Genomic DNA, 16,251 nt, shown 5'->3' on the forward strand with positions numbered 1-16,251 from the left:
GCCCCAGCTAACCAATCACGACACACACACCGGCCCAGCTAACCAATCACGACACACACACCGGCCCCAGCTAACCAATCACGACACACACACACACCGGCCCAGCTAACCAATCACGACACACACACACCGGCCCAGCTAACCAATCACGACACACACACCGGCCCAGCTAACCAATCACGACACACACACACCGGCCCAGCTAACCAATCACGACACACACATCGGCCCAGCTAACCAATCACGACACACACACCGGCCCAGCTAACCAATCACGACACACACACCGGCCCAGCTAACCAATCACGACACACACACCGGCCCAGCTAACCAATCACGACACACACACCGGCCCAGCTAACCAATCACGACACACACACCGGCCCCAGCTAACCAATCACGACACACACAGCGGCCCAGCTAACCAATCACGACACACACACCGGCCCAGCTAACCAATCACGACACACACAGGTGAAAACTGAAGACAGTTGATGTTGTGTGGGTCAGAGTTTTTGAAGATGGTGAGATTAAGTCACATGACCAGTCCATGCTGATATCTAAACATGACTGAAAAATTAATCTGAGAAATGAGGAAACACTAGAGAGACAGATGAGAAAGACGAGGAAGAAATGAACAAGTGTCTTCTTCATTAATGACACACCTCACATTACAAACGTTCTGAACACATTGGGGCAAAATACTTATTTTAAATGAGACTGCTTAGCAAATGTAAACTGCACTTGGAAAAATTTGTTTATTTTGACTGCAATATGCTTTTCATGTGCTCTGGACCTTGCATCTAAAAAAAGTGTTTTTTGAGCTTTTAGTATTTATACTATTATTATTCATTCATATTTTAAATTAGAATCTTATATTTTCTATTTTAATTTTAAACCATCATTTAGTTGTGTTTTAGTTTAATTTTCAAATGTCTGTATAGCTCATATTTCAGTCTTTTATTTTACACTTTATATTTTAGTTATTTTAACTCTATATGAAAAAAATGTGTTGGCAACTAGTTGAAAGGAAATACGTTTAAGTTAGTTTTTTTATTTCATTTTAAAATAAATCATTTGTTGAAATGATTATGATTAATGTCAAGTGTTGATTTTTAGCTGGTTCTTGTCATGATCCTGGTTCCCTTTCCCCTTTTCCCCTCCCCTCTCTGATGCTTTTTCTTCTCTTCTCTTTGCACTAATCTTTCTTCTCTCGTTAATCTCCTTCAGCTGCTCCTCATTGCGCTACTCTTCGCGCTTGGCTTCCCGCACCTGTTTCCTCTTCTCCTCTGATTAACACTCCTACATCTTTCCCTTTCCTCCCTACCTGCCTTGCCAGATTATTCCCCTAAATACGCTTAACTGGTATGTCTTGTTCCCTGTCGTTTTGTCCCAGTCTTAGTCCTGTTTGTTCGGGGTGCTGTGTGTGTGAGCCTGGAAGTTTAGCCGCTGCTCGTCTCCTGACCTGCTGATCTCTCCCTCTCTACTGCGAGGTTGCGGAGCTGTCCACCGTACTCAATCCGCCGGGGCGGCCGGTGGCTTTTGCTTTCTCCTTTTGAACAAAGTCGAGTTTTGGTTCCAGTTTTGCCCTTTGGGCTTTTTTCTGTTTGCATTCCCTAATAATCTGAAGCTCCTGAGTTTGAACATTAAAGACAATATTTGCTCCGCGAATTGCTCTCTCTGGTCCTCTTTCCACACGACAGAATAATCTGGCCATGATGGACCCAGCAGGAGAGCATCCGATACAGACGGCCGTCGAGATCCAGGGAGTTATGCTGGGTAAACACGAGGAGGAATTATCGGCCGCCAGACAGGCCGTGGAGACGCTGGCGGCTCAGGTGACGGATCTGGCTAGACAACTCCACCAGTGTAGTCTCAATCCGCCAGCCCTGTCCGGATCCGTTCACTCCACGGAGCCTCGCATTAACAACCCGCCGTGCTATTCCGGTGAGCCCACCCAGTGCCGTTCATTTTTAATCCAATGCGAGGTTGTGTTTTCCCTCCAGCCGTCAACCTATTCTGGGGACAGGGCCAGGATCGCCTACGTTATCTCTCTCCTCTCCGGACGGGCTCGCCAGTGGGGAACGGCAGTCTGGGAGTCAAGGGCTGTGTGTGTCGAGCGTTTTTCCCTCTTCAAGGAGGAGATGATCCGTGTCTTCGACCGGTCTGTCTACGGGGAGGAGGCCTCCCGCCTCTTGTCTTCTCTGCGCCAGGGTAAGCGCTCAGTTACAGACTTTTCTATCGAGTTCCGCACTCTGGCAACCTCCTGTGGCTGGAATGAACCGGCGCTGCTCGCTCGTTTTCTGGAGGGGCTCCACGGGGGTATAAGGGATGAGATATTGTCCAGGGAGGTCCCTACTCGCCTGGATGCACTGATCGACTTGGCCTTACGCATCGAGAAGCGTTTTGACCAGCGCCGCCGCGCTCGGGGTCTGGAGTCCGCCCTACTGGCCCCTCCGCCCGCCGATCCCCTGGCACTTCCCTCCTCTGAACCTGAGGCCATGCAACTGGGCGGCATCCGCATTTCCGCTGCAGAGCGAGAACGAAGAGTGGTCAATCGACTCTGCATGTATTGCGCTTCACCTGCGCATTTTGTCGCCGTGTGTCCGTTAAAAGACAGAGCTCGTCAGTGAGGGGAGGGCTTCTGGCGAGCGCAACCACTCTAGTCTCTCCTCCTAACTCCTGCACCACCTTCTCGATCCATCTTCGCTGGCCTGGCTCCTCTGCCTCCTGCAGGGCTCTGATTGACTCCGGGGCCGAGGGCAATTTCGTGGATGAGTCATGGGCTCGTGCGCAAGGTATTCCCCTGATGGAGTTAGATGCACCCTCTCCCCTATTTGCTCTAGATGGAAGCTCTCTCCCGAGGGTTAACCATGAGACTCCACCCTTAACACTCACTATCTCCGGTAACCACCGTGAGACCATATCCTTTTTAACTTTTCATTCTCCTTATTTCCCAGTAGTTTTAGGGCATCCCTGGCTAGTACTTCATAATCCCCAGATTAACTGGATAAGGGGTACCATCCTCTCTTGGAATGTGTCTTGTCATGTCAACTGTTTAACCTCTGCTATTCCTCCTGTATCCTCTGTCTCTGTGTTTCAGGAAGATCCAGGGGATTTGTCTGGGGTGCCGGAGGAGTATCACGATCTGCGGATGGTTTTCAGTCGTTCGCGGGCCGCTTCTCTCCCCCCTCACCGCCCTTATGACTGTAGCATCGACCTTCTCCCGGGCACTACGCCACCTCGTGGTAGACTGTATTCCCTGTCGAGGCTAGAACGCGAAGCTCTTGAAAAATATCTATCGGAGTCCCTGGACGCAGGTACCATAGTTCCCTCATCCTCTCCCGCGGGCGCCGGGTTCTTCTTCGTTAAGAAGAAGGATGGTTCCTTGCGCCCCTGTATAGACTATCGGGGCCTTAACGAGATAACTATTAAGAACCGTTATCCATTACCCCTCATGTCATCGGCCTTTGAGGTCTTGCAGGGCGCCAAATTCTTCACGAAGTTGGACCTTCGCAACGCCTATCACTTAATTCGCATAAAGGAGGGGGATGAATGGAAGACCGCGTTTAACACGCCCCTTGGGCACTTTGAGTATCGCGTTCTCCCGTTCGGCCTCGTAAACGCCCCCGCGGTTTTTCAGGCGTTGGTAAATGATGTTCTTAGAGACATGCTAAATATATTTGTTTTCGTCTATCTAGATGACATTCTTATCTTCTCGCCCTCCCTCCAGGTGCACGTCCAGCAGGTTCGCCGCGTTCTTCAAAGGCTTCTCGAGAATAGGCTGTTCGTCAAAGCGGAGAAATGCTGCTTTCACGCGCGCTCGGTCACCTTTTTGGGATCGGTTATTTCAGGGGAGGGCATTAGCATGGACCCCGCTAAGGTTAAGGCGGTAATTGACTGGCCAGTTCCTGATTCTCGCGTCGCCTTGCAGCGTTTCTTGGGGTTCGCCAATTTTTACCGCCGCTTCATTTGCAACTACAGTCAGGTCGCCGCGCCCCTAACCGCCCTTACCTCTGTCAAGTCCAGTTTTGAATGGACCGAGTCCGCCCAGCGCGCTTTTGACCGCCTGAAGACCCTTTTCACGTCCGCTCCCATCCTAATGACCCCTGACCCCTCCAAACAGTTCATAGTCGAGGTTGACGCGTCCGAAGTAGGCGTTGGAGCTATACTCTCCCAGCGGTCTGCCTCCGATGGTCAGATCCACCCCTGCGCTTTTTTCTCGCACCGACTAACTCCCTCCGAGCGTAATTACGACGTGGGTAATCGTGAACTACTCGCTATCCGCCTCGCGCTAAGTGAATGGCGTCAGTGGCTAGAAGGTTCCTGCGTTCCTTTCTTGGTATGGACGGATCACAGGAATCTCGAATATATTCGTTCAGCGAGGAGGTTGAGTGCCCGTCAGGCTCGTTGGGCATTATTTTTCACCCGTTTCGACTTTTCTATTTCCTACCGACCCGGCTCGAAGAACGTCAAGCCTGATGCTCTGTCCCGCCTCTTCGATTCCTCAGAGTGCTCCGAGTCACGCGTTCCCGTTATCCCCGAGGGGCGTGTGATTGGTGCGGCCATCTGGGGAATCGAGAGACTAGTCAAACGAGCTCTTTCTCACTCCGCCACTCCCCGTCGATGCCCCTCTAATCTTCTTTTCGTCCCTGCATCCGTCCGTCCGGCTGTCCTCCAGTGGGCTCATACGTCCAAATTAGCTGCCCATCCCGGCGTTAGGGGCACCCTGGCTTCCATAGGCCAACGGTTCTGGTGGCCCTCCCGCGAACGGGACACTCGTAGTTTTGTAGCCGCCTGCGCGGTGTGCGCACAGACGAAATCTGGTAACTCCCCTCCGGCCGGCCTTCTTAGACCCCTCCCCATTCCCTCACGCCCGTGGTCCCATATCGCCCTTGATTTCATTTCGGGTCTTCCCCCGTCGGCTGGAAATACCGTTATCCTCACTGTCATCGACCGCTTCTCTAAAGCAGCGCATTTTATTCCTTTACCCAAGCTCCCCTCCGCCAAGGAGACCGCCCAGACTGTCGTTGAGAATGTTTTTAAGCTACATGGTCTACCTTCTGATGTCGTCTCTGATAGAGGTCCACAATTCGCTTCGCAGTTCTGGAAGGAGTTCTGCCGTTTAATCGGTGCATCCGCTAGCCTCTCGTCCGGTTTCCATCCTCAGACTAATGGTCAGGCCGAACGAGCCAATCAGACCATCGGCCGCATATTACGTAGTCTTGCGTTTCGCAACCCAGCATCATGGTCTGAACAGCTCCCTTGGGCTGAATATGCTCATAATTCGCTCCCGTCCTCGGCCACTGGGCTATCCCCTTTTCAAGCTAGTCTCGGTTATCAGCCACCCCTGTTCTCGTGCAAGGACTCGGAGTCCAACGTCCCGTCGGCTCAGGCGTTCGTTCAGCGCTGTAAGCGTACCTGGAGGAGGGTCAGATCCGCTCTTTGCCGTTTTAGAGACCGGACCCTACGTATCGCTAATCGCCGCCGAGTCAAGAGCCCTAGATATATTTGCGGTCAAAGGGTTTGGCTGTCTACTCTTAACCTGCCCCTCCAGTCGATCTCACGCAAATTGACCCCTCGTTTCGTTGGGCCGTTTCGAGTTTCTAAGATTATTAGTCCTGTCGCGGTCCGCCTCCAACTCCCTCCCAATCTCCGTCGTGTCCATCCTGTTTTTCATGTGTCTTGCATTAAACCGGTTATCCGCGCCCCACCCCGGTCTTCCACCCCCCCCGTTCAGGTTGAGGGATCCCCTGTCTACAGGGTTCGTAGATTATTGGACGTCCGCCGCCGGGGGCGGGGTCGACAGTACCTAGTGGACTGGGAGGGTTATGGCCCCGAGGAGAGAAGTTGGATCCCCTCCCGGGACGTTCTGGACCATTCGCTTATTGATGATTTCCTCCGCTCCCGCCAGGCTTCCCCCTTGGGAGCGCCAGGAGGCGCTCGTTGAGGCGGGGGCACTGTCATGATCCTGGTTCCCTTTCCCCTTTTCCCCTCCCCTCTCTGATGCTTTTTCTTCTCTTCTCTTTGCACTAATCTTTCTTCTCTCGTTAATCTCCTTCAGCTGCTCCTCATTGCGCTACTCTTCGCGCTTGGCTTCCCGCACCTGTTTCCTCTTCTCCTCTGATTAACACTCCTACATCTTTCCCTTTCCTCCCTACCTGCCTTGCCAGATTATTCCCCTAAATACGCTTAACTGGTATGTCTTGTTCCCTGTCGTTTTGTCCCAGTCTTAGTCCTGTTTGTTCGGGGTGCTGTGTGTGTGAGCCTGGAAGTTTAGCCGCTGCTCGTCTCCTGACCTGCTGATCTCTCCCTCTCTACTGCGAGGTTGCGGAGCTGTCCACCGTACTCAATCCGCCGGGGCGGCCGGTGGCTTTTGCTTTCTCCTTTTGAACAAAGTCGAGTTTTGGTTCCAGTTTTGCCCTTTGGGCTTTTTTCTGTTTGCATTCCCTAATAATCTGAAGCTCCTGAGTTTGAACATTAAAGACAATATTTGCTCCGCGAATTGCTCTCTCTGGTCCTCTTTCCACACGACAGTTCTCCTATAACACCCTGCTCATATGTCAGATGTTGGTTCTCTGGTCAAGCAGTAATGATTGCTCTGGAGCCCAATCACAGCACTAACAAATCACCAATCGTCCAGAAGCCAGACGGCTGAAGAAGTGCTGGGTCGGAGGAAGGAAATGAGGTGAATTTAATCCACGGGTTCACTCACTACACAGACAGAATGAGTGGAGTATGCTGGAGAGAGGTCAGAGGTCAGGACGCAGCCAAGTCAATCTCATTCTTTCAGTAAGTGTCTGAAAACGAGGACACAGCTGCTGTTTTTATAGATGTGTCCTTCCTCTCGCTCTCTCTCTCTCAGTCTGTCCTGTTTTTCTATTTTCAGCTCTCCTCCAGACGCAGACTGAGTCATGACAACAGAGAAGAGTCTGATTCACCTGTGTGTGTGTGTGTGTGTGTTTCACATCCACTGCACCTGACAAACAATGGCACACTTCAGAGTGAACAGGAAGTGTTCAGCACACACTCACTCATTCACTGGATATAAAAGCAGCCGTTAACTCCATCAAACTACTGCTAGTTTAGACCGGATCAGGTCAAGGTTCAGCTTCAGCTGTCAAACCTTTACTGACTTCTATCAAGCAAACATCAGAATAACTTTCACATGGTGTGTAATCTCTCCAAACAAGGCTGGGCAAAAAAACAATTATCACAATATAATTTTCCTTGATTAAACGATTAGAAGAGTTTGATAAATAGTCAATATAATAGTTATGTGCCAAAAGCAGAAGGAATCAGCGCTGCTCAAGTGAAGTTCTTTAGTGATCAAGTTATCACGTTTCTGCATTTATACTAAACCATATTAATGCATTTGTGATATCAAGGTGATGTTCGTGAAAAACCAATGATTTATTTTGAGTCAAACAGCTAGAATAATGATCTAATTAATAACTACTACTAATAGCAGTAATAATAATAAAGACATTTCACCATGTAAAAATGAGGTTGTTACAGTTTTTACAGATGTTGCTCTTTCAGATGATGAACATGAATGTACATCTGCATCCTTGATCCATATAGGATCAATAAATTACTCCTTTTGGTTTGAAACAAAAAATGCTTGTTAAAGGCTTGAAAGCTCCTCTGCTTTGAAACATGTGTTATTCTATGTGCTGATGCCCCGCCCCCTTTGTGTAAATGGCCAATAGCGTTTCGTTTTTATCACTGCTTGGGCCCGAGCCGTTGAGCTCGGTGAAGCCACAGCGTATGACAGTCACAGTGCTTCAGATTCAATATGAAACTGTTACTAAAGCAAAGCAGTGATCATGCTGAAGATATGTAGTCTGAGAGGTGTGTTCTCTCTTCTGCTCGTCAGTGATGCTGAAGGGCGGATTATCAATCATCAGAATCATAAACTGATCATCAGGGTTTAGATGGTTTTGATTGTGTTCGTGTGCTCTCACTCCACCCTGTGTGCGTCACTCCTGCGCTCTGATAATTACAGACTCTCAGACTGCAGATGTGTGTGAGGACGACACAAACCCACCCAGACCATCACATGAGGAGAAAGAGACAGCACGTACTGCGGATCTGACGCTTGATCTCCTTGCTCGGGTCCAGCCAGCACTGCAACACACAAACACACACACACACACACACCATCATATGAGTCTCTCATACTTTTCTTGATTTGGGTTGTTGCATTAGATTACATTTAAACTGCATGTGCACTTTGTGTGGTAATGCCTTTAAACATCTTGGTTAACGAATGTAAAGCATGATTTCCCACCGAAGCAGAAAGAATCATGGAGTTTATTGTAGAAGTAGATTTACTGTATAAGGTTATTAGAGAGAGTAAATGAACAGATTTGGTCATGTGGTCTTGATTACTGGCTCAATCAGCTGCACTGATGCATGACGCTTCATCATGTGAGTCCTGGGTCTGACATCAGTGTTTGTCTGTTTCAGAGCTAGTGATGATGTGATCACACAGGATAGACAACTTGACCATGAAAACTCACACAACATCAGAAGTGCATGAGGCATACAGTTCTGTTTTCTTGTTTCTGGAGATAATGTATCTGGCTGATGTAGTTCATCTCCTGCCCTGAACATGAACCGAACCCATGATGGGGAATGTCTGTGTCTGTCCGTGTCTCACCTTCTGCTCAGCGTTGTCTTTAAAGCTCAGGCCAAAGTAATCCTTCTCCAGCAGATTCAGGTGCTCGCAGACTTGAAAAAACAGGTACTGGCCTTTCGCCCGTTTCTGGAGAGACAATGAAGAAGAGAGATGTGAACACTTTACAGTACAGACGTACACTAACAGCTGAGTTCATCGTGGAATATTTGGACATTGTTATCCTATTTTTGACAGATGCCTGTCCAAGATGCACAGTAGATACAAAACAACAACAGTACAAGAATCCTGTCAGTTTAGAGACAAACGCTCTGTGCAGACCCTGACTGTATTCACATCACTATACCCTTGCCAAGAGCACAGAAATGGTGCGTGAAAAATAGATACAGGATCATTGAGGATGTATTATACACAGCTACAAATCCTTTATCACCGCTGTTCATAACTGGACTTTTGAATTGCATTAAATTTGTAATCTACAGCACAACAAAGTAGAACAGAGCAATACAAGTATACAAAAAAATGTGAATATCATGGAAGTGGTCTTTTTTTTTTTTTTTTGTAATTTAATTACAGAAAGCAAACTTTCTTATATTCTTGATTCATTCCACACAAACTGAAATATTTCAAGTTTTTTGTTTTAATTCTGATGCTTATGACTCACAGCTTAGGAAAATAAAAAAATCAGTATCTCAGAAAAATGAATATTCCATTTTGAGCTTGATTAGTTTAATAAATAGATTAATTGTGAGTATAAATACAGCTACCTCTTGGGCTAGTTCAGAACATGTATCCACAGTTATGTGAAAGACTAGTGACCTGACAGCTGTCCAGAAGACGATCATCAACATCCTCCACAAGGAGAGTAAGACACAGAAGATCATCGCTGAATGAGCTGCTGTTCACAGAGTGCTGTATCTAAATATATTCATAGAAAGTTGACTGGAAGGAAAAAGTGTGGTAGGAAAAGGTGCAGAAGCAACGGGGATGACCACAGCCTTGTGAAGATTGTGAGGAAAAGCTGATTCAAGAACTTGAGAGAGCTTCAGAAGGAGTGGACTGAAGCTGGAGTCAGAAATCAAGAGTCACACACTCAGACGTCTTCAGGAAAAGAGCTACAGCCGTCACATTCATAGAACCAACACACTCCTGAAGCAGAGAAAACATCAGAAGCATCTCACCTGGAGGAAGAGAAGAAGAAATGGACTGTTGCTCAGTCCTCCACAGTCCTCTTTACAGATGAAAGTACATTTAGCATTTCATTTGGAAATCAAGATCTGGAGGAAGACTGGAGAGCCACAGAATCCAAAGTGTGTCGTTTCTGAAGTCAGAGATGATTTGGGATCTGTGACGTCTGCTGGTGTTGCTCCATTGTGTTTTATCAAGTACAAAGACCATCTAGCAGGAGATTCTGGAGCACTTTATGCTTCTATCTTTATGGAGATGCTGATTTCCTCCTTCAGCAGGACTTTAGCTCAGGTCCACAGACCATAACCACATCCAGCAGGTTTGATGAACATGATATTACTGTGCTTGATTGGCCAGCTAACTCACCTGACCTGACCCTCACTGATCTCCTCCATGCCACACCACACTGAAGCCGTCATTCATACAAAACTAATTAATTAGGATTCCTGTGGCTCCTGAACTGCTCCTGGTGTGAGATGGCACTGTGTGGAGCCGTGGTACAGTACAGATCAACATCCCACCCCTCCTGTGACACATGTTTTTCTGTATGAGCAATGGACTTAATAATAAACAAAACTGCATTAATGCGCAATAATATAATTGACGGCATTAATTAATTAATGTGTTAACGTGATAATGTGTTAACTTTTCCAGCCCTAAAATATACATATATAAATATATATCACACAGATCATTGTGTCATTCCAAACACGTCAGTAAATGGGGTCCAAAACAACAGTGGACTATCACAGACTTTGACTGTACGGACCAAAAACTAAATTACAAAAACAATGGGACTTTTTGTTTTTGAAATTCCATGGATAAAGATGATCAGGGTTGGAAGAATGTGATGTTGAGTAAATGAGGACAGAAGTGTCCTTCTGGGCTGGTATTTGAAGTATTCCTGTAAATGCCAGCGTGAGTCTGATTGGTGACTGCGTGGAGTCTCAGAGACGCTCTGAAGCGCCACACACAGACGCGGGGTTATAATGGGTCTATTGGAGCCGCCGGACACCAGCAGACAGTCACTGATGTGGACAGTGTGACTCTTGAGGAATGAGAGGCTGGTCTCCAGACACCAGGAGCTTCCAGCATTAGTCACTGAGGAACATCTGAAGACCGAGAACAGCGCTGCATTCATCCGTCTGCTCCAAGTGCTCAAGCATGGCTTATAATCAGTCGAGGTTTCCCACCCTAGAAATGTAGCTATCCATCCACCTTCGTCCCATGCCCCATGATGCTTGCACACATTATCAACCCCAAAGCTCAAACAAGTCTTTCTGCAGCTACACTCGGGTAACGCTGGGATCAGAAGTGAAAAGAAGAAGAAATTAAGTTTTAAAGTGTCATGTGAAGAGTGAAGAGAGAGAAAATGAGAGATTCATTTGTCACATTATTTTTCTGATGGATACAATTAGATCATGAGAGGAAATGTTCAGTCAAACGGACAGACATGGATCATTTTTAGTGCAATGTTATTATTTGGTTTCAGTCTTTCTGAGTCAAAGCCCCTCGAACCGGAAGCATTTTTGGTAATTTAATAAACAGTAGATGGACATGATCGTGACATTTAAATCGTTAGTGCTGCTGAACGTTTAAGACTTGGACAGAATGTTTAAATGATCGTGATATGGGAGTTATAATTATTGTGATGTGTGTTTTCAGTAAAGAAGAAGTGTTGATTTATGAATGGTACTTTATCACACAGTACTGTAAACATGATTATAAGAGCATCCACCCCATTTTTCTTCTCCATGGAGCGGCTGAGATCACTTGTAGCTGCACACTTTCTCTCACTAAACTCCCTGTGCTCAGACTCACGGCTGACAACAACATCTGACGCTGCGTCCGTGCCAGGAGTCAGTGTAAGCCTCAGATCAACTACACACACACACACACACCAAACCAGAGAGGGTGTTTTAATCTGTCTGGTTAGGACATGACACACTAAACACCATAAGCTGCTGTTATAGATACACAAACTAATCCCAGTGTTCACTCGCAGCAGATTTACTGATGAGTGATCAGACGCTACGCTCCCTAAACTCTGCTTCAACACACACGCACACACACACACACACACACACGCGCGCGTGCACGCTCAGCTCATGGACAGATAGTGTCTGTTCCTGCATCAGGTGAGCGGTGAGAGTAAACGAACACTAGTGTATCACACACACAGCATGACCACAGGTGAAGCACAAACATCACACACACGAGGAGAGATGATCCTCAGTAAAGTGCTGTGAGCCATTAAACCGTGACAACTGGGATGAGGAAGACACATGGATGAACATGGAAATAAAGTGCAGGAGATATAGTGTGATATTAAACTGGAGAGTTATATAAAGTGAGGACTGAGAGCTGAAGAAACAAACGGTCCTCAAAAGATCCTGAGGATCAGATTTGAGACTCTAGAACATGATTGATGGAGAATCCAGTAAAGCTGAGCTGCTTCAGTCCAGGAAGAGTTCATCTGGAGATATTACTGACCTTATTCTGACCTTTACTTGATCACAATCAGGAGAGATCTGAGTCGAGCTGAAGCTGGACGATTGTACAGTTACAGCACAAGTCTTGGGGAGCAGCAGAAGTGGATTATTATGAGCTGGAAGATCACATGATCACAGAGACATGAATGAGCAGAATAGACCAGATCTATGAGAAAGAAAAGAAACTAAAGGATCAGAGAGAGTGAATAAATGAGAGACAAAGCCTAGAAGAGCACGATGAGAGAAAGCTGAATCAATTCCCTGTAGAGTAGAGGAGCACTGCTGGGATGTTAGAGCAGGGTTTACTCAGGATCAGTGGAGAACAGGACAAACCACAGAGAGATTGTGAATCAAGCATCCATCAAAAGGATCTCTGCGCTCACAGCAGTAAACCCTGCTGTTGTATAGGTCACTGCGCTCTGAGAGTGCCTGTCCATCATCTACTCGCTCTTCAGAGAGTCAGAGACCAGAGCCATGATGAAGAGGTGGCGCTCCTAACCTCCATGTGTCCTGAGAGCTCCACAGAGCACACGTGTGACCCGGAGACAGAGGAGCTCATCTCTGAGCAAACACAGCAGGACAACAGCTGCGTCATCTCATCCAACACTGCATCAGAACACAGCACTGATGCACCTTCACTGAGGCTCTCACCAGCATCATCAGGATACTGTTAGATCACGGCTAATATCTGCAGTACATTCAGTGCAAATACAAAGTGTATTTGTTATTTTAAGACATCAAAGTTTAAGTGAAAATGACAAATGCTATCATGGCACACTTTGAACAAAAATAAATATATATATAAATATTGCTTGTGTTTATTTCAATCAACTAAAAGCAAATACACAAATCAGTACTAACCTATAGTTCACTAATCAGTGCAACCTCTGTGTGTTGACACTTTATGTTCTCTCTGTGTGTGTATGTGTGTGTGTGTGTGTCCAGATCCCAGCAGCAGCAGTAGGGATGGGTATCGTTAAGGTTTTAACGGTATTACTACTCTTACCGATACTGCTTAACGGTCCGGTACTTTAACTGTATTCTTATCGGTACTTTGTGTTGTGTTAGGCAGTCGAAAACTTTGCATTTCTCTGTCTGCACATAATGCACTTTTGAAAGATGCTTTGACAGATTGCTTGTGTTTCCGCCTTTATATGCAAAACTTTTGTTGCACTTATGACAACCAGCGCTGTCTGCATCAACTCTAGTGAAGTATAACCACACTTCGGAACGTTTTGCTGTCTCCGCCATCGTCACTCTTTGTATTAAGCAGGAGTTTTCGTATTGTAAGGGGCCGTTCACATTTCAAAAAATGTGTGGAAAACGCTAGGCGCGCCGCTTTCTGATTTTTTTCCCCCAAAGCCTTCGGGCACTTGTGCTCCTGAGGAGTCTGCCGTTGCTAAGCAACTATGACCTGCTCTTCTCCATGAAGATTTTTGAAGGAAATGTCAGCAAAGGATAACTGGATTTGCAGCACTAAAAACTGCTTGCAGTAGCTCTGCTACCAAATTACTTTAAAAATCCACATACAGCTGTCAGCTGTTCCTTCATCTTGGCTGAGCTCTTAGCGTTGTTACGGAAAAGGTGAGGAAGCTACATGACCTGCGGTGCGCTTGCAGCATTCAGAAAAGTTTAGATGTTTTTAACTCGATGTGGTGCGGATGCGCCTGGAAAAAACGAGTTCGTCGCACCGCGTGCGCATCGCTTCATTTCCATTATGAGAGCGCATACTGCACGCCTACATTTGAAATAACGAACCTGAGCGCGCAAAATACGTGATATGTGAACGGCCCCTGCGTGTGTGTGCACCGCGCTCGTTCTTGTTGTGTGTGTGTGTGACTGACAGCCTCCGCAGCGCGCATGAGAGATCTCGCAGATCTCACAGACAAACGTCTTAATATGATCGCACATTAGAAATGTTTCGTGAGATAAGATGTGCATGATAACATTATTAAGCAAAAATACATAGTACATTAATGTTTTTCCCTCCAGAACCGAAAGCAGAAGCGATAGCGTCAGATCTTACTGATACTACGGTCTTTCATAGTTTAGCCCCGGGGCCAGTTTAATACAGGGTTTCGGTACCCATCCCTAAGCAGCAGACAGTGAAGGCTGAACCTGTGGGGGTGTTGACAGACCCCCAATAATCTGACCTTCAAAACTCTGAACACACACACACACCAGATCACTGCGGGGTCAGAGGTCAGCACAAGGACTCTTCTCCCAATTACAGCTGTACTTCTCAACACACACTCCTCCTGCAACTCAGATTTGATTTTATGATTATGTATTGTTTAACTTTATATTATATTATATGTGAATGAGGAGTCGTGCGGCTGTGGAGCTGATGATGGTGTGCTACGCTGCTGATCAGACTATATACAGACACAAATCCAGCCATCACGCACAGATCATCCTGAACGATCAGAAAACAAACCACAGTGAAACACATGAACCAGGATCAGACCGTGATGTGATTCAGCCTTCAGTGCTCAGACGTGTCTCACCTCCAGCTCACAGGAGAACAGGCTGCCGTCCAGCAGGGTCACGTGACACACCACCATCTTCATCTTCTTGTTGAGTTTGAGTGCTGACAGCACACTGGCCTCGTGCGGGATCACTGCCTGTTCCTCCTTCAGCTCCGACTCGCCCTCCTTCTCCTCTCTGACGGGCTGCACACACACACACACACACACACACACACACACACATACTAGATTAACACACGTGTGCTCTGGTGTTTTCCCCTGCTGCATGATGTCACTGGGCGGATGCTGTGGGTTTGGGCTGAAGTGTTTATTCATCAGGAGTCTGTCATGTGACCTGATCTGATCAGTTTATCTGAGGGGATGATGGCTGGACGACTGCCCGCTGGTAGTGTGTATTAGGGGTGGCACGATTCGCTGAAAAAAAAAACGGTTCACCCCACATGGTTCTGACAAAGCATCTGTAATATGGTTTGCTATAAATAACACCTAAAACAAACGGGGTTTCTGTTGATGCATGCGCATTCTGGATTCCCAGACATTACAACAACAGTGAAGAGAGAAAAATTCAAATAAAATAAATCCCTGGACAAATCATTCACTCTTATTCAATGTGAACGCCGTATTCTGGAATATGAGGTGTCATTTATTCCATCATCACCTGGAGCTGAAACAGCACACGTTAATATGTGTTTGAACTAAACTCATTTAAGCTTTGTCAGTTTAAACATTTAAAGGCTAAAGGAGCTCACGCGTGCAGTGAAAAGAATTGTGCATGCGTTCATCCAAAGTGCACAAACCCATGCCTCATTTTTTTTATTTGAAAGTATAGTTTTTCCATAAACAAAGCACATACCGAACTGTACCGAAACCGTGACACTAGAACCGTGAAAAAGTTGAACCGTGCCACCCCTAATGTGTATCTACAGACGTATTCCTCCGTGTTGGTCTCACCTGTGTGTCAGCGCTGCCGACAGACGTCTCCTCCGCCTCCTCCTCTCTCTTCTTCTCCTCCGCCTCCTCCTCTCTCTTCTTCTCCTCCGCCTCCTCCTCTCTCTTCTTCTCCTCGGTCTGCTCTCCTCCTCCGTCCGTCTGCTCCTGCTTCAGCTCCACACTCTCCTGATCACTGGGCTTGTCCTGGCTCTGTGATTTCTGGCGTTTAAGCCATGGAGGCAGGAAGCGTGAGATGGTCTTCTCCTTCTTCTGTCCGCCGGCAGCAGGAGGACTGGACACACACGCTTCCTGACCGCTCTCGGCCTCGACGCTCGCGCTCTTCTCCTGCTCACGAGGAAACACACAATACTGGACTTGATCAACCCAGATCAACTCTTCAATCACAATCTACACCGTCTTCTGTTGAGCGGTCAGCAAAACTTTACTTTGTCTCCTGTTATATCTTAATTAATTAATATATATATTCATGTGTCAGAGAGCCTATCATCAC

The 16,251-nt window shown here is 46.9% G+C and overlaps 1 protein-coding gene across 11 annotated transcripts in view; it reads right to left on the reverse strand.

Moving 5' to 3' along the window:
• The window catches only part of LOC113063454 (protein 4.1), a 64,866-nt gene that overhangs the window by 32,695 nt on the left and 15,920 nt on the right, over nucleotides 1-16,251 (reverse strand). For all 11 annotated transcript variants that reach the window (XM_026233865.1, XM_026233867.1, XM_026233866.1 and 8 more), the window contains exons 3-6: nucleotides 15,762-16,085; nucleotides 14,829-14,993; nucleotides 8,666-8,770; nucleotides 8,088-8,130 (exon numbers count right to left, since the gene is read on the reverse strand). In XM_026233865.1, coding sequence (XP_026089650.1) covers nucleotides 8,088-8,130; nucleotides 8,666-8,770; nucleotides 14,829-14,993; nucleotides 15,762-16,085 — 637 coding nt within the window. The remainder of the gene's footprint in view (nucleotides 1-8,087; nucleotides 8,131-8,665; nucleotides 8,771-14,828; nucleotides 14,994-15,761; nucleotides 16,086-16,251) is intronic.

This window comes from Carassius auratus, chromosome 45 (assembly GCF_003368295.1).
Source record: "Carassius auratus strain Wakin chromosome 45, ASM336829v1, whole genome shotgun sequence".
In the NCBI taxonomy this organism is placed as follows: Eukaryota; Metazoa; Chordata; class Actinopteri; order Cypriniformes; family Cyprinidae; genus Carassius; species Carassius auratus.